The sequence below is a fragment of the Anarhichas minor genome, unplaced genomic scaffold, assembly GCF_050575085.1.
Source record: "Anarhichas minor isolate MPS153535 unplaced genomic scaffold, ASM5057508v1 ptg000155l, whole genome shotgun sequence".
Lineage (NCBI taxonomy): Eukaryota > Metazoa > Chordata > Actinopteri > Perciformes > Anarhichadidae > Anarhichas > Anarhichas minor.
Genome location: NW_027466601.1, coordinates 600,805 through 628,363, shown reverse-complemented (window position 1 = coordinate 628,363; position 27,559 = coordinate 600,805). Strand labels below are relative to the sequence as shown.

The window sequence follows — 27,559 nt, the reverse complement described above, 5'->3', positions numbered from 1 at the left end:
TCGCTAGCAGTGATAAAGGGCCGCGCGGGTCTGTGTATCGGCAAGGGGGAGTCTGGGCCGGATACTGACCAGCTGTCGTCCCCGAGCATCCGGCTCCGCGCAGCGGCATGGAGCGCTCCTGATCCCGGCAGGACGCCCGGAGAGCTCAGCCATCCTTCCCCGCGTCTCATCTTGGATATTTCGAGGCCCGGCCATGTCTGCGAGAGAGAAGGGGAGCCTGACCAAAGACAGTGTCAGCCTGCTGCCCTGTTTCTATTTTGTAGAGGTGAGTTCACGCTGCATGCTTCTCATCCGGAACCGATCTGTAACCCCCCTATCAAACCATACTAGACTCCTATTATGTAGTCGTGTATAATTATCGCCAAAGATCCAATAGATGGGCTTCCTATGACGATCAGCTTATGAGTCGACTGATTCTATTTCAATATGTAGGTCACAGGGACATGCAATGTGCATATGCTGTGCGTCCAGGTGCGTTTCCTCCACTGCAAAAGCCTATAGGATGTATCACAGTATTCATCCATCACCTGCACACAGCCACCTGTTCTCACGCTGTAGACAGGCTACATCACCAATAGTGCAAAGACATGCATTGTTGCTCTTGTATTCCGTGGCGGTACGGTAACAGTTGGACCCACACACTGTATGCATTCACATAGAAGACATGACGCCCGGTGAAGGACGGGGACACGGACACACACTTCTTTGTGTCATTATTTGTTTCTCTTAAGTTTTCCAGCTGATCCAACAGAAGACCGTGATCATCAGTATTAGTCCTTGCAATCATTTGGATTCAAACATATATTGTTGATCATTCACATCATAGTTTTAACTTGAAATGGCTGCAGCCTCCACACGGGAGAATAAGCAGCCAGAGGCGTAATGCAAACATTCCCACAGTGTTAAATGTGAGTCTGTGGTGACAGGACGGGTCAGCTGCCATGCATGTGGATGATGTTGTTGTTTTTTTGCATTTTGTGTATCAGGACGATAGGTTCATCGGAAAATAATGAAAAATGAGCCGATGATGTCAAAGATCTCTGTGCAGATTGCAGTTGAGCTTTAGGTGACTGTCGCTCTTCCCCCCCCCCCTGCTGTGCTCTTTATGCACGCTCTAATTCACCGCTGGCCTGTGGCTCTGCCATCAAACCGGCCTCTCGTACATTACCAGAGTTGCCTCTAATGCTATGTGATGGATGCTGTTGGGACGGCCGCATCATCCCCGTGGATTCCTCTCGCAGCGGGTTAGGGGGTTCCCTCGATTTTGTTGTGTTGTGTTCGGAGCCTTTCATTTACATTTCAATGCGCCCTCACTACGATTACCGGGCCAGAGTCTGAGCTTATCGAAGCGCTACGGCTCCTGCTCACTGGAGGATTCTGCTGCCCTCTATTTTCTTTTTTTCGCAAACCGCAGTAAGCATTTAAACTAGGCCAATGCTAGAAGTTAATTCTACTCAGTGAACTACAGCACTTGTGCATATAATTAGGGCTCTGTCAGCCTCATTCCCTGAGTGTGTGTCAGTGGCTGGTAGGCAGAGAGCCGAGGTGGTGGCCCGCTCGGCTCCATCCCATCCTGCTCTCCTGTCAGCCGCGACTGCAATGTCCCACAATAGATGTGGAGAGGAGATCAGAGCGTGCCAGTCATGATGGATCCCACCTCCCCCGGGGAGATTTACCCTCTGCAATCAGGACTCACGGATACCTGCCTTGTGAATTCTTAATGCCCACAGCTTAGAGCCAGACAGAAGGAGATGTAATACTACACCTAAATGTAATAAGCGGTTCAAAACAATACTGTGCTTTGATGTGAGGGTTTGGGTTTTTTATTCGATTGAACAGACCTTGGTTGACATCAGGTTTTCAGGGACTTCTACATTATTAAGAACCAAGTCGACCAATTAGATTAGATTAAGAATGGAGATGTCATCTCCCCACTAAAGCTACATCCATGCACACAAACTGGCCAGTGTGGTTGTTGTGAATTCACATAGAGACGTAACACCTCTTAAAGCTAGGGTTGGTAATCTTGAGAAACTAGCAAGATTATGCTCCATAAAAAAACAAAAACAGCCCAGTGTTGCCAACTGTTCTCCAGTGAAAGTAGCTTGCAGCACTCCCAAAGCCACTCCCCCAAAATGATCACTATGAACGTCAAAAACTGACATGGCTGTCGTTAGTATTCACAGCTGTCAAGCTAGCAACTTCTGGAAGACTCGGGTGACGAGCGATGCGTGCACGTGCAAACGATGTGGTGCTCTGTAATCTCTGCTAACTGGCTCATCACAGCAGTACGACTGTTCTACACAAACACTCCCAGAGCGAAAGCTTCCTGGATCGCTTTAACAAGATGGCAATGTTAGGACAACCAACCCGAGGAACGTGCTTCTGTCAGCAGTCATTAGAATTCATCTTCTAAATGTTGCTCCCCTCATGTTAAAAGTAATGTCTGCACCGCTGCTGTTCTGGTTAATATAAGAAGGTTGTTATTCAGCCGAGTTATATTTTCTGTTTACCTTAACGGTCATGTATGAGTGAGAAAATGGCTTTAGGTAACGTTCCAGATGTTACAGTCGTTGCCCGGATGCTGATGCACTTCGCTATGACGTATGGTGATCAAATGAATGTGTCACAGCAATCCGTTTGACTTCAAGGTCCAGTATCTTTCTGATCAGGCATCCGACAAATAGGATATATTATCTTGTTACTCTGGTCAAGAGAAGATGATTGAATTCATTATTGAGATATTAATGAGACATGTTTTTGATATTTTGTGGAGTAAATTAATTGTTATATTGATCAGGAATTAAAAGAATATATTTTTTTACAATAATCTCTGATGTTGTTGTTAGAGCAGCTGTTCCTGACCTGCAGTGGAAAAAAGCAACGACTGGTACATTTTCTTCGTTTTAAACAGCCAAATGTGATTCAAATCCAAAATGTCTCTTTGGGGTTCAGCCCTAACGTTCCTCATATCAACTTCATGAAGTGAGAACATGTCACACGTGTAGGATCTGGTGTGATATTTATCAGCTGGATTGACTGGACTTTTTCCAGTTTAGTTTGAAGTGTATGTAATCAAAACAAACCAAAGTCAGTATTACCGTTCCTGGTAATAGATCGTGAGCTGGTTGTATTAGATTGAGATTCCGTACGAGGCGTTCAGGAGCAGCTGCAGATGTGATCCCTGTGCTCGACCGTAACGGACCGGCTGCTCTACTTTAGTTTGGACTGAGTGGTGAAGTGCAGCGAGGCTCCACTGTGAAGCCTCAGGCGGGTTTTCCTGCAAAGTGGAACAAATGGAAGCATGAGGAGGAGCCGAACAACTGTTATCTCCAGCAGGGCAAAAACAAAGGATGAAATCACATGTTTAATTGTAGGGAGGGCCATTAGCCCAGAGGAAGAACAAAGCCTCTGGTGCATCTGCAGCAAAGGTTAACGCTGGCTTCTGTTACCGCACGACTGTTTACTCACTGAGCTTGTGTTGATTGTAATAGGACTCACTGGACTACATGTTGAACCTTGTGTTTTACTATGACTATGTGCAAAGGCGATGAGGGCAGACGAGGCCAAAGACAGGCTTCATTCCAGCAGTAATGTCAACAGCTATGGAGTCCATAGCTTCAACTTTGGGCTCTTGTACTGAGTTTAATCAGAAACACGTTGGTTGTATAGATATGAATGGTGATGACACGGCTGACAAAGTCACACCCTCACAGCATGGGAAACAAACGGGAGCCGTGTTTCAATACAGTCCACCACGGGTGACGGTTGCTCCAAGAACAGGGGACCCCGTCCCTCCCTGCGGGGGGGGGGGGGGTACAGTGAGCTCTAAGGGCTGCTGGGGCTGCTATCAACCCGAGCCTTTCCAAGCCGACCTAGAGCGGGTCGTGGTGCGGGTGGAGCCCGGCGAGTGCCAGCTTAGAAATATTCTCGGTAAACTACTGCCAACAGAATCGGACCCGGTGGCATGTAAGAACTATATAGACACACACAGTCTGCTCACTGACAGTCAGTGTTTGTGCACTACATGTTGTGCACAAAGTGCTCTCTTTTTGCTTCAACGTGTGTGTCTGTGGCTGCAGCTGCTGTGGAGTCTTTGGAGAAGTGTAATGTTAATGCTTAGTGCTTGTTGTACCTGCCGTGCTGTCAGAGCTCTTTTTATTTATTGTTGCTAATTTTTCTTCATAATCTTTTCAGACAGATTGTGGTTAATTCTAGTGATGCTACTTTGGGGAAAGCAGTTTAATCGATATTTAAATTGAATTGCAAAGTGAATTCTTTGTTGGTATAATAATATCACAGGTATATCATGTAACATCATCATGTGTACGATTACTTATCAGTAACAGGACTTTAACTTGAGTAGACAGTAATGTTCCATCCCTGGGCGAGCTTCTCCAGCTGTCATTATGCTCTGGCTATACTTAAAAAATATATTTCCAGACACACGTACGTTTTCCTTCCACAAACCCAAACAAATCCCTGACAGGGAAATGACTGCTTAATGCAAATAAAAAGAATGATAAAATCTATCACTCACAACCAACATTAAGTTCATAAATACGCCTTTTGTTGAAATTCTATCCATTTGTGTAGACTGCAAAAAGTATAAGACAATCAGGAAAAACACAAAAACCTTAACATGGAATGTTTAACTCACTTTATATTAATCTCGTCCTGGAAAACTGTGTACGCTAGTTTGAAGTATGCGTGAGGTGCTCACAGTTTATGCGTGGGAAACGGTATATGCCTGTTTTTGTGTGAAGGCATCGTTTATACATGTGGCCCCAGGAGGCCCCGCTCACCTTTTCTTGAGCGGGAACATTTCAAGTCTTTTCAGATAACCAAATTATTACCAGACTATTTCTTGGGTAACAAGTGATTTTAGTGTGAATTTTAGTGGTGGCCTCAGAAGTAAAATAAAGTTGTCTTTTTACCAGATTTATATACAGTATATATATATTTTAACATTAGCTAAAGTACTAAAATACTTGTCAATTAACAACAGTTGCTGAAAGCCAGATATTTATATCCAATAATTGTGATTATGTCATTAAAATGAAGTAACGGACTTTTCCACTGTACATGACTTGTACGACATGCTTCAACCTCTCATGAACTTTGTTAGTACTTAAGAAAAATACCTCTAAATATTATGTGAAACAATTGGTAAATGTAACAACTTCTCTAAAGCAGGGCGCAACACTAACTTTTAAAAATGGCAACCAGGAATCAGCTTTTCTTCACCGAAACTGAACATATTGACAATGAAACGCCATATCAGATGACCCCAGAAACAGAGGGAGGACGCCGCCAGAGATCCAGGCAGCACGACGGAAAAGAGGCCGATAGTGAGATAGAACAATATGTGACACAGATAAGAGACTCTGTGCGTGCGACGGAAATGGATTGGACCGAAGGCGAGACAAAGAGGGCGAGCCGCAGAGAGCGGGCCGGCGGTGAGTGTTAGCAGATGTAGGGCAATGGAGCAACTCTGCTGAGCTGAACTCTCCCAGAGGAGCCCAGGCTTTTTTCAGAGAAAGACGCTCTGCTCTGTGATTTATCGCTCCGACCGCTCGCTTCGCCCAGTAGATTCACTCGTCGCTGTCAGTGGCATCAGCCATTTAGTGGGTGAGGCAGTCAAACAGTCCTCCGGTTAGTCAGATCAGTCACTCACCTTCAGGAGCACCTTTCTCGCAACAATTGAAGGCAGACATGTGGCATTTGTGCCTGAGGCAGAAAGATGTTCCCTCTCTGAATGCTCTACAGCTACCTTCAGTATGTCCATCTTTTGCTCTGTTGGTTTGTGTGCACCAGAACCTCCATCTTTACAGTACTGTTTACATGTAAATGCATCAATAGTAACGGTCCACTAATATCCAGGGTTTGAAAGAGTGCTAGAATGTTTCTAAGTATACTGTTACTACGAATGCATTTTACTCAAGTAAAAGTATTTTGGTAAAAATGTACATAGATGAAAGTAAGATGTAGGTCAGTTAAAATGTACTTTGAATAAACTTTACTGTGTTACATTATTAAAACAGTCAGCGTTTCAAGTTGCCTCGAGCTGTTTTTAAAAAGTGCAAGTTTACCATTTTTAAATCGCTTTTTTAACAACAGTAGAGACAGCTTTCATCAGTTGACTGTCTCCGTGTGTTGTCAGTGTGTTGTCAGAGTTCACTTCATAACCCATTCATTTATTTGATTTTGATTTTGCCTTTATTTAACAGGACATTCCTATTGACATTTAAAATCTCTTTTTCGAGTGACTTCTGGCCAAGACCGCAGCATCACAAGTTTTTCATGAAACACAACCAACAGACAAACAGCAAAAAGTTCAAAACATGTCAGAGATTTCACATAAATGAAACAAGCACCAGACTTGATACAAACAACAGATTACATCAAACAGTGCATTAGCAGTGGCATTCAGTGGTCAAATAGTCATCAGTTAACGGTGACTTAGTAGCTCACACCAAGATGAAGGTGCAAAAACCTTTAAAGCAACTTTAAAAGTGAAATTCGTCCACATGACCAAAACTTGCAGCTGCTGATAGTTTTAGGATTCAGTAGACAACATCAATAAGGAGGCAGTTTGTGCAATATGGCCGTATAAAGTCAAATGTACCAATGTCCCATTGTACCGTCTCTCACACGAACTGCAATGATGTGTGCGGAAACCCAGACAATTCACAGACAAATGCTAACGCAGCATGGCACACTGAATCAAACATTTTCAAAGAAACTGAGAGACTTGAAGCGAAACCAGTCAGACGCCTCAAATGACTGAGAAAACTCCATCGCTGTCGGTGCTGTTGGCCCAGCACAAATAACTGCCAGCCAAAGCCCACTGGAGCCTGCTTTCCCTTTTTACACATCTATTATTCAAACCCCGCTGTCTCTTCCGTAGTCACTGAGGGCCCGCCAGGAACACATGAGAGCCAGTGGAGGGATTGCTGTCAGGAAAACTGTTAGAGGAGTGTTGTATGAAGGCCGAACACTTATCCAAATGTGAACACCCAAAGAAGTAAGCGCACAAAGCAGAAAATTAAATTTATATTCCAACTGGACTTTGAAATAACCAATGACAAAAAATAAACTCATTACAGTGCAAATCCTAGCCAGGTGTGTCAGCACCGACCACACCTGTACCATGTCATTGAATGTATGCAACCCCCGTCTACACACCAATGGGCTGTAAGGCTTCGTAAAATACACTTCATTCAAACACAAAAACCAGCGGCGATGTATGCAGGCGATCAGCTTAAAGTGGCTGTGTAAGCCATTTCATACAATCTTTCCAAAAACAAAATGAAACTCTCCAAGCTGTGTGCCCGCGTAGCAGCAGCTGAGTGGTGTAGCGATACAGCAGTGTGTGTAGTGGTAGTTCTGTCTGTGGTTAGCCAAACACATCGCACAAAACAATAAAAGTGAGCCAACTAACAAATGGTGATGTACGCAACTGATGGGCTGTAAAGTGTAGAACACAGTGAAAAACAAGCAGCGATGTATGCAGGTAATGAGCTCAGATCATCTTACAATACACGTCATACAAGCTTTATAAATTAAACTCAACGAGCTGTTTGCCTGTGTAGCAGCAGCTGAGTTGCGGCGAGGTACAACAGTGTGTGTACTTTAGCTGTTAGCAATTAGCCAAACACACCATCTAAAACAAAAAAGTGAGCAACAGAGCAGCAGTGTGTGTGTTTCCTGGTAGTTCCATTAGCTGTTAGCCAAACACACCATCCAAAACACTATAAGGGAGCAAACTGTTTTCCACCACTGTGTCTCTGGGCGCAGAGTAGCGGCTGGTGGTGCCAGGGGCCGCTTGAGAGTAGTGATGAAGGAGTCAGCAGGCAGTGGCAGCAAAAAATAGGCAGTAAAAGGTGTTTTGAGCAAGTGTGTGTCACCTCAAACACAAGAGGTCCATGAGCATGCAGCCACAACTGGACACCCACAATAGTATGCAGTTTACTGTAGCAGCATGACGGACGGACACGCGAGTGATTGCATGACTCTCCTGGCAGAGAGAAAGATCACAATGAAGACCCCTAGAGCAGCAGTGATCATTAAATCATTAACAAAAAGTGTTGGGTGCAGCAAACATACTAATTATTTAGCTTTTCTTAAAGCCTGAGCGAGTACTTAGAGAGGTAAAGCTTGAAGGTAGAGGAAGAGTCATGGGGTCATTAAAAGAGTTGGCTTTCTCCACCAGGGAGCATGAATGTGCTCAGTTAATCTCCTCCAATGTGTCCATTAGGATTGGATATATGTTATGTACACCTAGTAGTATTAGCTGTGGAGGCACATATCCACACTTAATTAAAAAAGAGCTCCACATATGAATTTTGCATTAAGTCTGGAAGTCTGCCAGAAAAATTCTACAAAGAAGCCAAAAGACTCAGATCAATGATTCGGGTATCAGTTCGTGCATTGTTGGCTACAAAGCTACACAACACAATAAAGTATATCCCGAGGTAAAAAGAGTGGACAGGATTTTTCAAGAATTATTAGATGACCACTTATAATCTCCATGAACAGATTCTGCATTTATCTGTGGGCAACAGGACACGATTTTGGTAATGCAAGCTTTTCGGTTTCTGTTTGTAGTCTGAGTAGTTTTGATCAATCACGTTGCAGCAGACTTTGGTTGAATTCAGGTAAACAGTCGGTGTGGAGAGCATAAGAGGCGGAGCGTATTGGCAGAAATGTAACCTGGGAACCCACCAGCTATCGTCTGACGATGATTTAGCTTTTTAAGGGTTTAAAATTCGCTTTTAAACTGGCTACTTGTGAAACAACCCTGTCGCAGACGTCATCGCTCAACTCCAGTCTCACATCTGAAGTCGGACCGTAAACAGCGAGCAGCGCACAGAAAAGGAAGTCCTTGGCCCAGATATCCGCTATACCGGAACCCCAGAAATACAGCCCTTCTCCCCTAGAGGCTCATCTGTCATCAGACCGATAGCCGATGGGTTCTAAGGTTGTACCACTTACATATATTTATTATCTTTGGTTGTAAAAACAGGATTGTTGCATCAATGGGATGAAATATCATCTGTCAAGATTAACTCTCAAGATTAAGCCATAAAACCCCCAAAATATGTATTACACACGGACATGCGATCCGATCCAGATTTATTTGGAACAACAGGAATCATTCTTTGACAAACGGATACCTTTAGTGAGCCCCTGAGCTAAGAGTTCAAGAGGTCCAAATCAGGATGAATGTGGCTTTAGGGAGCACGAATATCCATCTTATACCTGATATCTTATTTTCTGTAGTACTGATGGTTTAATGCTGCTTACTGTGAGATGGCTTGCTCTCTGTACACTGGTCAGTTCTTACTTAAGTCACATCCAAAGGAAAGGCATCACACGCAGTATGTGTAGAGACTTTGAAGCGTATCAAATACGATTTGCCACTATTGGCCTCGGCAAATCACGCTGCACTTTAAGAATAACAGGATGTGACATAAATTATCCTGCAGAAATCTACTTTGAAGTATGGAGAGTGCAGCATTCCTCCGAGAACAGCTTCATCTGCAGAGTGAGCTGTGCGAATGCTGACAGCACTGACCTATATTTCTCATATAGCTGGACGAGAGGTGAGGGAGGCTGACGGTGAGCCAAGGGAAGCGGACCTGAGAGAGGGGGAGGGGGATGAGGCAGGAAGACAGTGTGAAGCTCGGTGGTGGGCTGCATGAGCTGGTCTTGAACATGGAGCTCTTGTACTCCTTCATGGTTTAACCACACCCTTTCATGTGCTCTTTTAGGACGTTTTATGCCGCTGTAGGTGAAGAGCTCTCTTAATATTCTTCGGTGTGAATGTAGCCTAAAAAGTCATGTAGAATGTTTTTACCCTCATCTCCTTTACTTATTTTTTTCCATAATTCCTGGCCTTTTCAAATCTCTCCAAATGTCCCAATTTACGCTGAGGTTCACCACTGATGGAACCTGACGGAATCTTAGTCATGGTAAGGAAAGGAGTAGGGATGGAAAGGAAGCGCGGAGGGAAAGACAGCAGAACTAGTGTGTTAGTGAGTAACCCCTGGCAGAACTGTGAGACAGACAAAGGGAAGGAAGCCTGCAAACAGAGGCCCTCTGTGTGGTAGTGTGTATGTGTGTACAAGTGGCTCAGATCCCAGCAGGAGTGTGTTTCCTTGAAGGGATCCCCCTGTGTTGGGCTCCTAGCGGGGCCCTCCTCCATCCCGTTGTTCTACTGGCGCCTGCCACTGTGTACCAGCGGATCAGGGTATTAAGCTGCATGATAAAGCCCATGATGCTCTAGGCCACATTCAGCTCTCACTGACGCACCTCACTGCAGTCCTCTGTGGACACTACTGCCTCCCATTACACATCAGCTTCCTGCCTACGTATGCACCTCGCTTCTGTGTGCCTGGTGGGGTAATCGGGAAGTATTTGGGAAAGAATTTTGACACAATAGAACTGCAGTGTTAGTGAGTGAAATGTGAGTTGTTGATATTGGAGTTATTTATTGTCTTGTTAAAGGTTTTCTATACAAAATTAAGAACATTACTATAGCAGCAAACAGCTACTATCTATATAAAGATAAAGTGAAGTAAGTCTATCTAAACAGTGAATGAAACAGCCTAGCCAGGCCGGCGGTGCATGCTTTTAGTACATGTTAGTGCATGTCAGCGTGCCCCACTGGCTAGCTAGCTAATGGCCGCCGGTTTGCAATGCTCTCATACAGCGATTACAGCCGTCCCAACCAATGGCATCATCGCTGAAGCGTAGCACCCACCCTCCGGTCCCCCCTCAGGTAAACACTGTTCACTCTGGCAGCATCGCTGGCAGTGTTTGCATTCGGTAACTGACGAATGAGCGGCACCGCTCTCCTGCGCATGCCTGACCAGGGTAGTGCACAGTGCAGAGTAGCAGCACAGCTAGCCAGTGGGACATGAACATAAAGGAAGTTTTAAAGGGAGTAACTCTCATGCACTCAAAGGCATGTGAGGACGGACCGACGACTTAAACAGAGAACAGAGAAGCTCAGATTACAACACACCAACATGTTCTCATTCCATCTCTTCATATACTGATGCTTTGTCAGACCCCTTGGCGTCACTTTCTAACGCACTGGGTAACCTTATAATACGTAAACAACAAGTAATAAGCATTGAAAACTAAAAGTCCTGTTTTGGTTTGACCCCCCCACCATGTGTGGGTTTTCTACGTTATCACACTTCTGGAGCATTTTCTCTGAGTGTATAATAAAGATGGTCTTACGTGGTAGTTAGTAGAAAGCCTAGTGCGTCTCATACAGATACTAAAGGGTGCCTTGTGTGGTAACAGACACGGGGCGAGTGGCGTGACAAAGCGTCAGTATTTGACACTCGGGGAATGAGAAAAGGCTGAACACAGAGAGGGAATGCAACTTTAGAAAATAGTTGTTTGCTGTTCTGAATGTCGTGTATAGCCCCAAGAGATATGCAGAGTTATTAGCAGCCTTTTTTGACTTGTATGCCTCAGTTGTGCCATTTCAGTCCATCTCTCTCCTCACTATATGATGTAGGTTCTTTTACGACAGGTTATAAAACAACAAATTTGTGTCAACATATCAGATTTGAGGGACCGTCAAGGATGGATGCCATTGCAACTAAAACAACTTGAACTTGCTTTTTGCAAAATGCTACCTGTCTTATACAAAACAAAAAGCTCTATCTGTAACAATGTTCAGGTCCCATGCATACATTATGATAGGGAAAATACAGTGTGGCCAAGTCCCCCATGCTGCCGGTTTGTCCCAGTGGCTATTTGTGGTACTACAAAACAAACTGCTGCCCAGAAAGCATTTCCCCCAAAGATCCGCATTCTAACATTTTAAAAGTTTAATATTCCTGAAATGTTTTTCAGAACCTTGTGATTTGTATGTGCTTGACATCATCCTAATGTAACTATCTTGGTGTGTCTTATATACTGGTGTGTTGTTGCTGTTGACAGGTCAGTGGTGAAATGACCTTTCAGCGTGTCTGAGAGCTGACCTCTTGCTATCTTCCATACAACACTGAAGCACTTTTGTCCAACTGAGAGATCAGCACCAGCTTTATTAGTGTAACTTTATTTCATGGCTGGTGAATGAACTGCTGCGCTATGATTGGTCTTTTACGACCTCAAACTTATAATATATGCAAACTAGCTGTTTGGCATTCTGTTTGTTCTGTTTGTTGGGATCAGGAGGATTCATACTGAAGATTTGAGTTGAGCACTTGATGTTCATGAGAGCTATACATTCCACACACCATCTGCCATCAACCCCCCCCCCACCCCCCCCCCCCCCACCCCTCAGGTCATGAAAACCATTTTCCATGCCTTCCTTACATCTCCCTTACATCTTTTCTTTCCCGTCGTGTCCGCCCCACAGCTGCCGATCCTGGTGTCGTCCGTGGTCAGCCTGTACTTCCTGGAGTGGACGGATGTGTTCAAGCCGGCAAAGTCCGGCTTCAACTGCCACGACCGCAGCCTGAGCCTTCCCTACATCGACCCCAACCGCGAGGTCATCCCCCTACTGATGCTGCTCAGCCTGGCCTTCGCCGGACCTGCCATCACGGTAAAGCTGCCTTCACATGAACGGAAACTAAAAAGCTTTTCACCGTTTCTAGGCAACAACAACTGTTGCCGCTGTTATCTCATTGGTCGAGCTTCGATTGGTCAGCAGTAAATGAGGTCAAAGTTGAAATTATTTGAACTTTGAGGGCAGCCCTCGGTGACTATTTCATCTTTTACAGCTGATCATGTGTTTAGTTAAAGTCAGCATCGTCTTAATCTGTTGCAGATATTGCTTTAAAATTATTTCCAATTTAAGCTAAAGTTGCTTTATTTTTAAGGAGGGTTTTGGTCTTTTTTACATTTAGTATTAAGTGTCCTCTGGTGTTAGAGAAATATATCATGTTCTTTCACAATGACTTTATATAGTAACACTGTTTCAACAGATGAATTAAAATACTTATTGCATAAATAGCAGTATTTAACAGAGCCAAACGTTGGGGCAATTTGGGCGTTTAGGCCTTAAAGAGACAGGCGCTAATTCAGATAGTTTCAGACAGAGGCTGAATACAGGTGCCGTGCTGCACCATTGGATATTGTGATAAAAGATAATGTTTTTTTTTAACATTTATGCTTGTAAACTTGTTCAAGTAGACATCTGGAATAAAAGCATGAACTTAAAAATGAGCACACTATGTCTCCTTTGAATTAGGGGGTAAAAGCACTCTGTATTGGTATCCTAACTACCTGAGTGTGAGTTTCAGAAAAAGCTGCATTGTTGCGCCTCTAATGGAGAAATGTGAATGAGGTTTCTATTTGTATCGGGCGACTGTGGCTAAGTGGAGAGCAGGGCCGTCCTTCAACCAGAGGGTCGGCGGTCGGATCCCCGGCTCCGCTAGTCGCGTGTCGATGTGTCCTTGAGCAAGACACTTAACCCCAAAATTGCTCCCGTAGCTGTGCCTACGGTGTGATAGAGTCTGAATTGTAAGTTGCTTTGTATAAAAGCGTCTGCTAAATGACTGTAATGTACTGTATTGTATTCTCTTATACCTGATGCCTCAGTTTTCTCTGCGTACATGGAGACCCATCTGGAGTTCAGTGTTTCCCAGCGGGTCAGGTTATGGCATCAAATACACAGATGCTTACACACAAATACACATATAAAAAAAGTCCTTTGGCATAGAGTCCCCTCTGATATTCCCCTCAGGGCCCACCAACACATACTGTATAGAGGGCCTGAGTGGAGCTGTGGGCCAGCAGGACGGGTCCCTCCAGACCAGCAGAGCTCGCTGACTGTTGATCTATTATCAGCCTATGATCCTGTCCTCCTGGCCAGACAGCATAGTCATTATGGCCAGCAAGGCATGTCATCACTTCCTTGGAGGTTTCTGAAAACAAACCCGCCTTTCACACAAAACAGTGCCGCTGAAACCCATTATTACCAGAAGAGTCGCCCCCTGATGGACACTAGAGAGAATGCAAGGGCATAGGCCATGGCAAAATATTTGACAGAGAACATAAGACTAATGCCGTGTTCACACCAAACGCGGCGTATTCGCGCCGCCGGTCTCGCCGGGGACTATTTGTGTTCATTCGCGTAAATCGCGCTGGACGCGCCGAAGAGGGGGCGTGGCTTATCGCCCTGAAAGCCGTTCAACTGTCCGCCATTAACCATGAAAAAATAACCTCTATTTCTGCTTAGTACGTGTTGTGGAAGTCACAGATATCCCGGGAAACTAAATGCCGTCATGTCTGGTTCATAACGTTGTCCAGAGGAGCTCTGTGGATTTTATGGAAGTGTATTCACTGTGTCTAGCAAGACACACGTCGCTGTTTACTACAGCTGTATGAACACAAAATAAACTGATTTGGCTGTGATTTAATGGCAATAAAGGGACAAAAAGGACTCAGAAATAACTACGCAATGATGCCAATTTGTAAAAAGTCTGAATTCATGTTTTGTTGGTTCTCGCCGCAAGACGACAAGCAAATAACTTTTAAAATACTTGTTCTTAATGGAGCTCAGATCGATCGGTGCTAGGCTAAGCTAACATGGTAGCAGCTCCATCAACACTCAGAATAAGGTCATCTAGACGTAAATACGGCAGCGTCTATTCATTGTTTGTACCATATGGTTTACACACACACATTTATACACATAAATTTGGTCTCTATTGATATGAGGTATCGTAGAGCTCTGGGTGAACACAGACGGCTACAGTATTTATTTCCTGATTCAACAACGGCAGGACGTCAGTGATGACAGGGGAGCAACTCAACGCTGATAGGCTATCGCGCCGGGGCGTAACGCGAATATTTCGCCGAAGTTGAAAAATTTCAACTCACGTGTTTGACGCGAATTCGCGTCAATCGCGCCGCGCCATCGCAAATTCGCGTCGCTCCAGTCTCATCGCGTCTGTGCATAGACTTTGTATGTAATCTACTCGCGCAAATAATTCGCGCCGCGTTTGGTGTGAACGCAGCATAAGAACATGCCGGAAGGAAAGACACGGTTATACTTTACACTGTGAATCTGCTACAGTGAGCATCAGATCAGACTGTTAGATCAGACTTTAGTCATGTTCCATCTGGACTCCAGCCGCTCCTCTGAAGCATATAGCAATGATTTCCCTTATTCAAATTGCAGGGCTTTTTCACAGTAAGTCATTTTGCTTTGTAGGAAAATCCCTAGCTCAACTTCATTTTGTGCTGACAAAGGACAGGCTGAGCTTTAAATAGTTTGTCTCCCTGATGACTAGTTCTCACAGCACAGACGCTCCATTACTGACACACAGAGTTGTGTTCTTTAAAACAAAAAACGGTGATATTAATGCAATAATATAAGTCATGCTTGTAACCAGTAATTAAGTACATTTACTCTAGTACTGTACTTGAGTTTTATTTTTTTAAGTACTTTACTTGCGTGTTTCCATTTTCAGCTACTTTTCTACTTCTACTGAAATAAAAACAAGGTTTTAAGCTCTCTTAGACATTTTATCTTAAAATATTGGAGGTTTGGAAGATTAAAATGCACATTATATTTCATGTAAGTGTATTAAACCACTGCAGTAACGCCGTTCGGACAAAGCATCAGTGGTAATAATTAGTAGGAATAAAACTGTGTGAAATGGGCTATTATGCATATGACACGTATTTCGTTATTAATACTTGTGTATTTTACTTAAAGGTATACAAGTGGCATTTTCACTCACTGTTTGTAAACACAGCATTTAAACTTTGCCTCTCCTCTCCAGCTCAACCAATGAACGAACAAGTGAAAGAGAGAGGGAGAGAGAGAGAGAGAGAGAGAGAGAGAGCGCAGCAGTGGTCAAGCAAGCTAGAGAGTGAATGAAGAGCAGCAAATCAGAAGAATAAAACGTTATTATCTGATCGTTTCCCAGCGGTTACGTTCTAAAGCACTAATAAACACACCCACACCTCCTCACAAACCTGTGGAAAGGTTCCGGATTTGCCCGAGGCACGAGGTCTGCTCTCTCTGTGCCCGTCTGTGTCTCCGCTCGGTCGAGAAGGGGCTGCACGCCCTGCTCATTGGCTGGGGGTCCAAATGCTCTTTGCTGAGGCCCAGAAACATCCGGAACACAGCAAAATAAGAAGACAACAGAAAGTACAGGTAGAGGGCCGGGTCTCTGCAGATACAGACACCGCCACACAGTTCTAGTGGAACAAAGTGAGATACCTTTTCAGTCCAGTCCTTTTCAGATCAGTCCACTTTTGTTTTAGGAAATTGTTGCATATCATACCTTTTAAATAAGTATTTCTTTCTTCTGCTAACATAGATATGAGACAACTTTTTTCATAAACTCTGAGTTTCTTGATTCCTGCAGCAGTAAACTGGTCACTGGTTTTCGTGATAAAACATACAGAAGCTGTAAAAGTGGCAGGACACAAATAGGTATTGAAAAGAAGAGATGGGCATCTTCAGTGGAAATTACACCCTTCAAAATGCACCAAAGGTCCAGAATGGAATTTAGGATATCACAATTGCGTGGTGACGGACTAGTGGAAGCCAGTGGGATGACCATACTCTCTTTGTTAGAGTGTCAGATAGCACTCAACTTCCAGCCATAACCATCCCATCGACCCTGTGCTCTCTTCCACCACAGATCACATCCTCTCTCCAACATGTTCCCGCCTTTACTGGCTCCTAAATGCCTCAAACACAAAAAGAAAGAAAGAAGCAATAAAAAGCTCCGGCTCTCTGCGTAACTCACAGGGATGCCAAACCCATTACCAGTGAATGGCTGATTCCAGAGCAAGATTTTTGCAGTGGAGACGCAAAGAGCCAACACACTTAATGTCTCCCCAAAAGCTCTCTCTCAGAAGCCAAGACAGAGAAAACCCGACTCTATTATCGATCTAAGCCACGCACACGTCACACAGCTCCCCTCACACATCAATACGATCAGACTCCTCATATCAGCTGATGTCACATTCTCCCTCAGACACCCATCTCCCAGCAACTCGTGGAGCAGAAGAAGACCTGAGGCTTGCCTGTCCTCCCGTCAGAAGGCCTCTCTCAAGCCCTTTGACTGTCACTCTGTGTGAGAGTCCAGGTTTATTTAGATCAAGTTATTATAACTCGGTTTGTGTTCCTCCTGGTGGAATCATAAGAGCAAACTGCCGGAGCTGGAAGATGTGGTTGGCTGTCGCTGTCGGAGCGGCTGCTGAAATAAAAATAGTTCCTTTTATTTTTATTTTGTCAGCATGAAATGGTACAAAGCCGACAGGAAGTTTAGTTGTTTTTTTTAGCTGGAGTATTGCACGTGTATGTGTGTCGTATTCATATATGAATAACTGACGAGAGGAATGGGTGAGGTATGTGCAAAGAGGAGAGAGAAATGAATAAATACGTGGGTAAATAAATAATACATTGTAAGTAAATATGATAAACAAGTTCAATTACTACATAAAGTAATGACAATAATATTAATAATAATAAAGACGATTAGCAAAGACAAACTTGATTCTACAACCCTTTATTTTTGAAGGCTGTAAATTCAAAATAGTTTCTCAATAATTTGAAGACATTTTGTGGAAATAACAGCTGCAGGTCATTTGGCACTGATTGTAGCCAAAGTACAGACAGTGTCCAATTATTACACACGTCATTTGTTTATTTCAGTTGGTTGCTTGTTCTGGTTAAGACATTGCAAGCCTTCATTAGTCAAAATGAACCACAACTTAGCTGCTAATGAACTGAATGAATGAGTCACTCAGTCACTGTTACAGCAGACTGATGGTCAACATGAGCCTCAGCCGAGTTACCTTCAGTTCAACAGTTTGCTCCAGTTGGTTTAAAACTTCAAAGGATTCATGTAATATCACTGCCATCTCCCACTTCCTGCCCCTCTATATCCAGCGACCTTGATCGGACCATACCCGTCTTAAAAATGTGTTTTAATCTCAACTACACACCTGAAAAGTTAGGTTTTTTTCTCTCCTCAGAAGTATAAAGAACTGGTAAAATACTTTAAACCTCCTCTGTGGTAGTTTCTGGTACAGCAGGTGTCTCCGGGACCACGTTTTGCCACGACGACTCACACGGTGAAGACAACACCGGTGTCTCTGTCACGGCTGCTTAGTAAAGACCCGTCACACCGTCTGAGAGTGAGAGCAGCTTCCAGTCTTGTTCGGATGTTCTGGTGTTAGAGCGACTCTTTGGCTTTCAGTTGAGAGTTTGAGTGTCTCAGTGGCCTTCATGTTTTTACACTAATAGTACTACACAGTCAAAACTCTCCAAAAAGAACCAAATGTGAAGGACTCTCTATAGCAATTCCTGGTCTGTAAATCAAACAACAATGGCGAGAGAGTAGCTTTCTCCTTTTGCAAGAGTACAATACGGTTTACATGCCCCAGATAAACCCTTTTTTTAGTGAGACTCATAAGTACATTGTGTCAGTTGCAGTATTATGCAGATCCCTGAAGGCCCTCCTCTAAGCACTCCTAATCCCTCTGTCTGGCCGTCACTGCTGCTGCCCTCCTTCTCTTCTCTCCAAACATGTCATGTGACGAGGGCCGTGGCACACGGACCCAAAGCATGAACGCCTGAGAGCAGAAGATATGATGTCAAGATTGGGAAAGCAAGCCGAATGTACAGGCAATGTAATTACTGACTTTTATATTAGGTCTAAAACGCCCTTCGAAACACACATTTACACTGACACTTTCCATCCTCCTCGTTCTGCAGAGATCTGTGGTTCTGGGTAGTTGCTCTGCAGATGGCCAGGTATCCCACTGCAACGCCATGTGTCACTTCTGGAGGAGTGTGTATTCGTGTGCACGAGTGTGTCACACAAGGACGGAGCCGTCTTGGCCGGCGCTCTTGGCTTAAACTGGAGCTTGGTGCCAGTGTCAAACAGCCAATCCCAGGCCAGCGAGTTACACCGCTCTGAGACCAGGATGTTACTGTTTACATCTGTGTACAAGCAAGATGGTAAAAAATATTAAGTTACACAAATAATCAAAAACACAACTAACAGACTAATAAAGGCCCAGGGTGTAGCCAGCCTCTCACCCAGTGCATGCTGGGATAAGCTGCCCCTTGTGACCCCGCACAGAGAAAGCAGGTATGGAAACTTAAAGTGTAAAAGTTGAGGGACAAAATAAGGATTTTGGAAAGTGAAGGGACTTGGAGTTCCAGTGGAGATCATGGCCTCGCTCCTTCTTCTAGATCACATGTGACAGGTGTGTTGTTGTGTCAACAGATAATGATCGGAGAGGCCATCTTGTTCTGCTGCCTGTCTCGGAGGAAGAGCGGCGCCGAGGCCAACATCAACGCCGCAGGCTGCAACTTCAACTCCTTCATACGCAGAGCTGTTCGCTTCGTCGGTAAAACAAATGTAGATGGACAATGATATCCTTCTGCTATTATTTTTTTGTTGCTGTTACTGAGTGGAGCACCTTTTGCCCCGGGCGGTGGTACTTCTGCTTTTAGTGGTCCGACTAATGTTTGCTATTGGTGGACTTTTTTATCTCTCCAGCAAAAAAAAACAAAAAAACAAAACACAGAGGAAACAATTGGTCGTTGTTTTTGTTTCGTTCTACACTCTGGCCTGAAATGATGGTGGCTGCAACCATGTCTACTAGAAAATGTGGTTCCCATACAACTAAATGGAATTCTCCATTACTTTTCAAGGGACATTTTTCCCCGGACTACTTTTTGGCACTTTTAAACACACGATTAACTTTGTAAACTGAAACAAAATTTTTTTTAAATGCAGCTACACTACTTGATTAGGTTTAGTAAAACACTGTGGTTTGGGCTTAAAATAAGTATGTTATCTAAGAAACGGACGTATATTAACACATATGTATACTCTTATGGTATCACACGGGACACAAGGAGAGGTCTCCTGGGTGAAAGTCCTGTGTTGACCCCCCCTCCAACTCAGCCTCCTCTCTACATAGAATATGATTAGAAACATTTTGAATAATGTGCGTCTATCAACTATAACAACTGTTTAAAAGGCTGACTACGATGTTTGAAACCTCTGATATTAAAGTCAATAATTACATTGCCTGCATATGTTGGCCCTGTGCAGCACACCCAATAACAATATACATTTTCTCAATCCCAACCTATCAACCCCAGTGTCTGATACAGAGCTTTAGTGTCTGTATCAGTGTCAATACAGCCAACCAAGCGTCTGTATTTGATGGGTTGGTGGTGAGAACGTGTTGTTTAAACCTCTGTCCGTACGTACAGCTGGTTTCCCAACCTTTACGCCACATCCTCTGTCCTCAGGCGTCCATGCTTTCGGTCTGTGTGCCACGGCCCTCATCACCAACATCCTCCAGCTGATGACAGGCTACCCGACACCCTACTTCCTCACTGTGTGTAAACCCAACTACACCGCGCTCAACGTCAGCTGCGAGCAGAACCCCTACATCATGGAGGATATCTGCTTGGGGTCCGACTCCGCAGCCATCATGCAGGCCAGGTGAGGAGGCGTTTCAGAAGTTAGACACTCAAGCACATTAGTGTAAATAACATTCATTCTCAAAATATTTAACGACAGACATGTACCTGAAACATGCACATAACTGAACTGAAATCTACTATTCGATTCAATGTAAGGGATAATGTGGATAGAGCATTAGCAGAGGACGTTAGCACATCATTATCTAGTGTTAGCCATGCTACGCTAGCTACTGAAAGACCTCCCCGGCTTTACAGGAACAGTGTTGTTCCTTCATTTCATTGTCATCTGTCTGGATCTCCAGGTGATGTGGTGGTTCACTTATACACTTTAGTTTCTATCTTTATCTTTTGAACCTGTTTTCACTGCTGAGTCAGTTTAACATCCTGAAATGCTTCAAAAGCATATTATAGACCCTTCTGTCTGCTTCTCTCTGAAATCACTTTTACATATAAAAAAAAGAAGCTCATATTTATTTGTGGAGTGCAGTTAGTGACAGTGTGGCTCCATGGTGACAGCTTGATGGAGTAGCAACATGGGCGGGGCTTAGCAAAGGTTCAATTGACACCAGCGTTGCTGAGTCTGTCTGTTTGCAGCCCTCTCTGTTTTAAACCTGACTCTCTCTGATTAAACCAAGCACCTAAATGGAGATTGGTTTCTGTGAGATTTAATGGAATTAGGTCTCCACGGTAGTTTTGTGTGTGTGTGTGTGTGTGTGTGTGTGTGTGTGTGTGTGTGTGTGTGTGTGTGTGTGTGTGTGTGTGTGTGTGTGTGTGTGTGTGTGTGTGTGTGTGTGTGTGTGTGTGTGTGTGTGTGTGTGTGTGTGTGTGTGTGTGTGTGTGTGTGTGACAGAAGATAGCATTGGGATGTGGGCGAAGGGCATGAATGTGGGCTTGACCTGTGCATTTGGGGACACGTCGTTTTTGGCTGCAGACAATGTGGATCTAAATACAAGCTGCTGCTCCTGGCATAAACACTGTCTTCCACCCTCTCTGTGGAAGCTTTAGCTTCAGTCTCGTTTGCGGAGCGGCATGAAAAACTGTTCTGCTGCAGTGGTTGTGCACCAGGGGTGTTATTAACCTATTTTTAACCGCAGAGGCAGAAAGACCAGCTGACTAAAAAAAAAAAAACGCCGTAGTTAAGCACCAGCTTTAGCGAGACAAAATAGTGCATTTCCACAGAAGGAGCTTTTCCAGAAGCCTTTTGAACTCAGGAACATTACCCACTGTTTATGGCTCTGCGCCGGAGACATCATTTCTTCAAATTTGGCACAAAAGTGCACTTGGACTCAAAGATGAACTGATTAGAATTTGGTGGTCATAGGTCACTATGACCTCACAAAATGTGTGGGGCCTTAAATAAAGACTTGATATGCTCAAGCTATCCTTTCAATTTGATACATTTATATTACCGTATTTTCCGCACTATAAGGCGCACTTAAAAGCCTTTAATTTTCTCAAAAAACGACAGTGCGCCTTGTAATCCGGAGCGCCTTATATATGGATCAATTGGTTAATTGGTTGATCCATACTGGTTGTACACGGCGCTCTGTCAAAATGTTTCAGTACGACTGGTAAACTACAAAGCCGCACCGCGGTAAACACCGGTACTGTGCTTACTCCTAGTCCAACACCACTTGTGTGTATAAAGACCCCAAAATGGCACCTTTCAAGAGACACGCTTACGACGCTGAGTTCAAACTCAAGGCTGTCAGCTACGCAGCCGAACATGGGAATAGAGCAGCAGCGAGAGAATTCAACATTAATGAATCAATGGTACGGAAGTGGAGGAAGCAAGAAGATGACCTGTGCCAAGTAAAGAAGACTAAAAAGAGTTTCCGAGGGAACAAAGCGAGATGGCCACAGTTAGAGGACAAACTCGAACAGTTATATTCTATGCGCCTTATAATCCGGTGCGCCCTATATATAAAAACAGTTCTAAAATAGGCCATTCATTGAAGGTGCGCCTTATAATCCGGTGCGCTTTATAGTGCGGAAAATACGGTATATATTTCTTTATATTTATTATGTTTTCATTTCTTGGTTTTAAGAAACCATAACTATAGCATTTATAACAATATATTTCTAATAGTATGTGCATAATAGAAATGAAAGTCCACATTTGTGTTGGTTATTTCAGCACTATAAGTGGGTCACATTCAGAAGCAGTGCGATCAGTTTTCATGTGCGAATGAAATTTTTATGATTCCACAGATGTTGTAAATGCGGGTTTAAGGAGGAGAGCACACAAAACTCACACACACACACACACACACACATAAATATGCACACAACTGCATGAATGCACCTAAAGACACATATTTGCACACATGCAGAGTCAGGAGTAAAGATGAGGGCTGGTTGGTGGAGTTGTCAGAAGTAGGTCATTGGGTTGGAGCTGGAGAAAGTGGGCCACAGGTTCACTTTTATTATGTCGTCGAGCTGCTGCGGCTCCGCTGCAGCATATTCATTCAGTGGCATCAGATAGTCATATCCCTGCACTGCTCTCTGACTGCCTTTGTTCAATTATTTTTCGGGGGCTCTAACGCGAAGAAAACATGAAAAGATGTGTCTAATTTGGTTCACTCTTTCAACCCATAGCATCCAAGTGTGTGTGCCGGCTGGTATGTGAGATAGCTCATTATGCTCGTGTTTTGTTGACGCCTCCTGTTGACTCACCCGTGCCGATGTGAGAACGTCAGCTGAGTCTATTTCTGTTCCTTCAACTCTTGCAGAAAATCCTTCCCGTCGCAGCACGCTACCCTCGCATCCTTCGCCGCTGTCTATGTTTCGGTGAGTAACAGTTTGAGCCCACGCAAACACTTAACTGCTCATCCGTCCGTGAGGCGCCAAATGATACATCAGAGGGCGGAACACTGAGTGGCGGATGGTGGGATTAGCCCAGATCAACTATTGCGCATGGCTCTCTCTTCTACGCTACTTTTGCTTCGCTGTGTAAAATCCACTCATCTCGGAGATGAATAAAGACTGGGTGGTGACATCAGTTTGCAGTACAGCTAGTTAATCAGTCTGTCAGCTGTGGCACAATGAACCAAAGATTGAAAGCTCAACTGCAAATGTCAACTTTGATGAGATAAGATGCTGAATGGCACCACTGCTAATAAGACACTGTTTACAGTCCTAGCAGGTTCACATTGTGATGTACACCAGACCTACACACTTATGATATGTTATTGTATCCTAAGTCTTTTCCTCCCTTTTCATTAGTAATAGAATATTAATAATAATGATTAAATATACAATTAAAAAAACTAAAATATTAACAATAGATTTAACAATCCAGTCACACAGCCTCGTACTTGTATACATGGTTATATGATCTAACAGTGTTTGGAAGTGTATGACATTGCGACTGAAATACTAAAATTGTGCAAAACTTAAATCTTGTAATTATCTTTAAAAATATCTTTTAGAGACTTATTGGTCAAAACTACGTAGAAGAAGAAGATACAAGAGGATTAATGCGGCATATGAATCTGTGGTTTGAGGTAGTGACTCACACTGTGGAACATCACAACAATCAGACGATATATGGATACTGATAACTCGTGTGCTTTGTGTCAACCTAAATGCCAAATAATGCTGCCTGTGAGGGGTTATGGAATAGTGCACTACTATAACACAAAGCAGCATCATGACATCATGAAAATAAAAATCTGAAAATGTGTCATGTGTCCACAGATGTACTTCAACAGCACTTTGACCGACTCGTCCAAGCTGCTCAAGCCCCTGCTGGTCTTCTCCTTCATTATCTGTGCCATCATTTGTGGTCTGACCCGGATTATTCAGTACAAGAACCACGCCATCGACGTCTACCTGGGCTTCCTGCTCGGAGGATCTATCGCTGTCTACCTGGTAGGGGCCAGTCCCATCAACAGCTTCCTGTCCACTGGTTTCCCTGTTTGGAGATTGTTTCTCTGAGTTCAAGAGCAGCAGTCCTCCAGAATCTTTGGACTCCTAATTTCAAATCAATTCATCAAAACATTGCTGAGCTATTTTAGTCTGGACTAAAGTAGATGACTGACCAACAGAAATTAATTTGATTAAAAAAATACGATATGTGTGTCTGCGTGTCGCAAGACTGGCTGCGCCCGGTTGAGGCATGCATTCCCCTGAGAACAAGCTGCAGCTAAAACAGCTCGCCTGTGGAAGTATTTTAGACAGAGACTTAACAATGTGGTGCTCTGTAAACTGCATATTTAAAATGGCTTATCACAGCAGGACAACTGTCGAAGGAACACGTCCGAAAGTAAAAGCTTCCAGAAGCGCTTTAACAAAGCACCACAGCATGAAATGTTAGCATTATCAACACGCGGAACATGTTTCTGCTAGTAGTCACTTAAAATAGATGTTAAAAGTCATTTCTGCACCGCTGTTGGTGAGGTGATGTTACATTAACGGCCATGTATGAGTGAGAAAAGGAGCTTTCACTAACGTTACAATCAGTTGTTACAGTCTGTTATTACAGAGAGAAAGGGTTGCCATGACACACAGTCATGAAATGAATCACATGTCACAGTAATCCTTCAGAATTTAAGCATTCAAAAAAAATTGTTTTTAAGAGAAAGTTATTGAATAAAACATTGAAATATCAATGAAACAACAAAAGAATTTTAGAATAATCTGCAAAATTGTCATTCGATTAATCGTTTTATTGAAAGAACGGTTTGAAATCGTTCAACAAAAAACTGAACAAGGTGTCAGGCAAAGTAAGCATCAAGTAAAATGATTCTCTGTCTGCTCTGTTGCCAGGGATTGTATGCAGTGGGAAACTTTCAGCCTAGTGAGGAGGCCAGTGTCAGTCCCCCTCCAATAATACACCGCCCCCCCTGCTCCTTGCCCCACATAAGCCAGGAGGCCGTACTCCACCACCTGCAGATGAAAGCCAGCATGGCCGGTGAGCCCGGCATACACATCTCCCACTCTGAGGGCCTCCTCCACCGAGGCCTTCAGCAGCCGAGGTCTGATGACAGTCTGAAGCATTCCAGTGCTGATGTGGAAGTGATCTCCCCCCGCAGCCCCCAGAGCAAAGAAGCCTATGTGACCTTTAGCCACACCCTTCCTCGGGTCCACACCCCCCAGGCCATGGCAGCGTATGAGGAAGCAGCTCGGCGTCACGCCGCCACCCTCCACCATGCCTCCATGGACTCCAGCCGCTCAAAGCAGCTTCTGTCTCAATGGAAAAGTAAGAACAACAACCACAAATGCTCCCTGCAGGTCCCAGACTCCTTCTCCACTTCCGTAGATTCCTCATCCGGCCAATCCTCCCAGCATCCGCACCACCACGGCAGTATGGAGCTCCGATCCAGCTCCGACCCATCTGCTATGGGCCTGAATGGAGGCTTTGATGCTCATGCATACATGTCCAAACTGGCCACGGGAGCTAGCACTACCCTGCCCAGTAACTGTAGCGGCATCACCGGAGGGGCCAGGATATCCATGCAATCTAGACCTGGGTCTTCACAGCTCGTCCACATACCAGAGGAGGCTCATGAGAATTACAACACCTCCTCCCCTAGGACGGGGGGAGGGGGAGGAAGTGAGGAGATGTCGACGATAAATACCACAGTTCAGGCAAACTGGCAAAGGGCAGCGGAGATGACCGCAGCCTGCAGGACTAACGAAAACGGGCACAACACCCAGCCACGAATCATGCAAGTGATTGCAATGTCCAAGCAGCAGGGTCTACTACAGACCCATTCTAAGAGCTTAGATGAGAGCGGCATCGGCACCACCGGGAGTTGCCAGGGCTCTGCACGCTACAGGGCTCTGTCTGATCAAGATCCCACCAGCATCACGGGGCCCAGCTCACTGGGTAGCACCACCAGCATTTCAGAGAGTACCGGAGCAATCGTCAGAGTAGAGGCCCACCCTGAATACAGGCCGGTGATCCAAGCTCCGTCCACAGATGGAAGCGGATCATGGAGGTGGCGGTCGCTGGATCACGGCAACGGAGCTGTCGTATTCACAGGGCCTAGTGGAGCAGGAGGGGGATCAGGAGGAGGAGGTGGGAGTTTGAGGCAGTCCTTTGACCTCAACGATCTTAACTCGGAAAGCTCAGACTCCATTCCTGATGGGTCCATTGACAGGAAACGCGGCAATCACATCGTCACCACCACCGCCACCATTAGCACCCCACCCATAGTTACTGTTCACACCCAGAACGCCGGCCAGTCAGAGCACAGGCTCCAGCCCCAGGGCCTTTCTACCATAAGGGTCACTCCGGGGGATGGTAGCGGTTGTGGATCTGGAGGAGGCGGCGGTAGAGGAGGAAGCGGGGAGAGCGCTTCGGAAACCCCCTCTGTCCCGTCCAGTCGGGAGTCCACTCTGCGGAGAAAAGGCAATAATGTCATCCTGATTCCAGAGAGAGCCAACAGCCCCGATAACGCACGGAACATTTTCTACAAGGGAACGTCGATAACTCCCGTTTTCAAGGACTAACGTGAGGAGTGCCCGGAGACTTCTGAGAAGACGGAGCTAATAATGCAAGACAGCTGAACCCCATATCTGTGACAAGTCAGTGTTACCTGCCATTGTGTATATCATGCTAACTTCAAAAGAGAAAAGGTTTTATTCCGCATGAGATTTTTGTACGTGTTTACACTAAGTCACAACCTTTTTAAGTGTTGTAGAAATAATCACTGTGTACTTTTGTGGTCACTCCTAAGGAAACCTATTGTTTTGTCGATGCTGTGCCAGTGCTTTGGGGACAGGAGAGCCTTTTGTAAAACGGTTCCATATGTTTTGGATATGAATCATCAGAGAAAAAAAGAAAGTAGCACAGTGACGTTCAAACTGTAGCAAACTACAGCAAAATAATTGTATCATAGCTGTAGAACCAGTATTTACTTCCCTGCACTGTACATAATTTGTATGTTTGAAAAGGGTGCTACACCAGAATATACTATTTACTATACGACATACTGTATCATTTGAATAGATAAAGAATGAATTATTTTAGAGTGAGCAACAACGACGTTAATACGTGACAGAGATATGTTTTGTATTCCGTCTCTTTTCTGTACAGATACCACATACTCAACAGAATACTGTTTGAACCATAAGTGTGCTTAGCATTCCTTCTGTAGC

General features: G+C 44.4%; 1 protein-coding gene across 1 annotated transcript; it reads left to right on the top strand.

Annotated features, from left to right (window-relative positions):
• Positions 1-193: 193 nt before the first annotated feature.
• LOC142943753 (phospholipid phosphatase-related protein type 4-like) lies at positions 194-26,911 on the top strand. The gene is made up of 9 exons (XM_076085448.1): positions 194-265; positions 12,389-12,574; positions 19,236-19,359; positions 20,276-20,471; positions 23,185-23,242; positions 24,152-24,325; positions 25,223-26,261; positions 26,319-26,578; positions 26,633-26,911. The coding sequence occupies exons 1-9, from the start codon at positions 194-196 to the stop codon at positions 26,909-26,911; spliced, it is 2,388 nt and encodes a 795-aa protein (XP_075941563.1).
• Positions 26,912-27,559: the final 648 nt, after the last annotated feature.

Excerpts from the sequence above, each read along its gene's own strand:
- LOC142943753 (XM_076085448.1), top strand. The coding sequence starts at position 194 with ATGTCTGCGAGAGAGAAGGGGAGCCTGACCAAAGACAGTGTCAGCCTG. Across the intron at positions 12,575-19,235 it reads TCGCCGGACCTGCCATCACG|ATAATGATCGGAGAGGCCAT; the intron begins GTAAAGCTGCCT and ends TTGTGTCAACAG. Across the intron at positions 19,360-20,275 it reads CAGAGCTGTTCGCTTCGTCG|GCGTCCATGCTTTCGGTCTG; the intron begins GTAAAACAAATG and ends CTCTGTCCTCAG.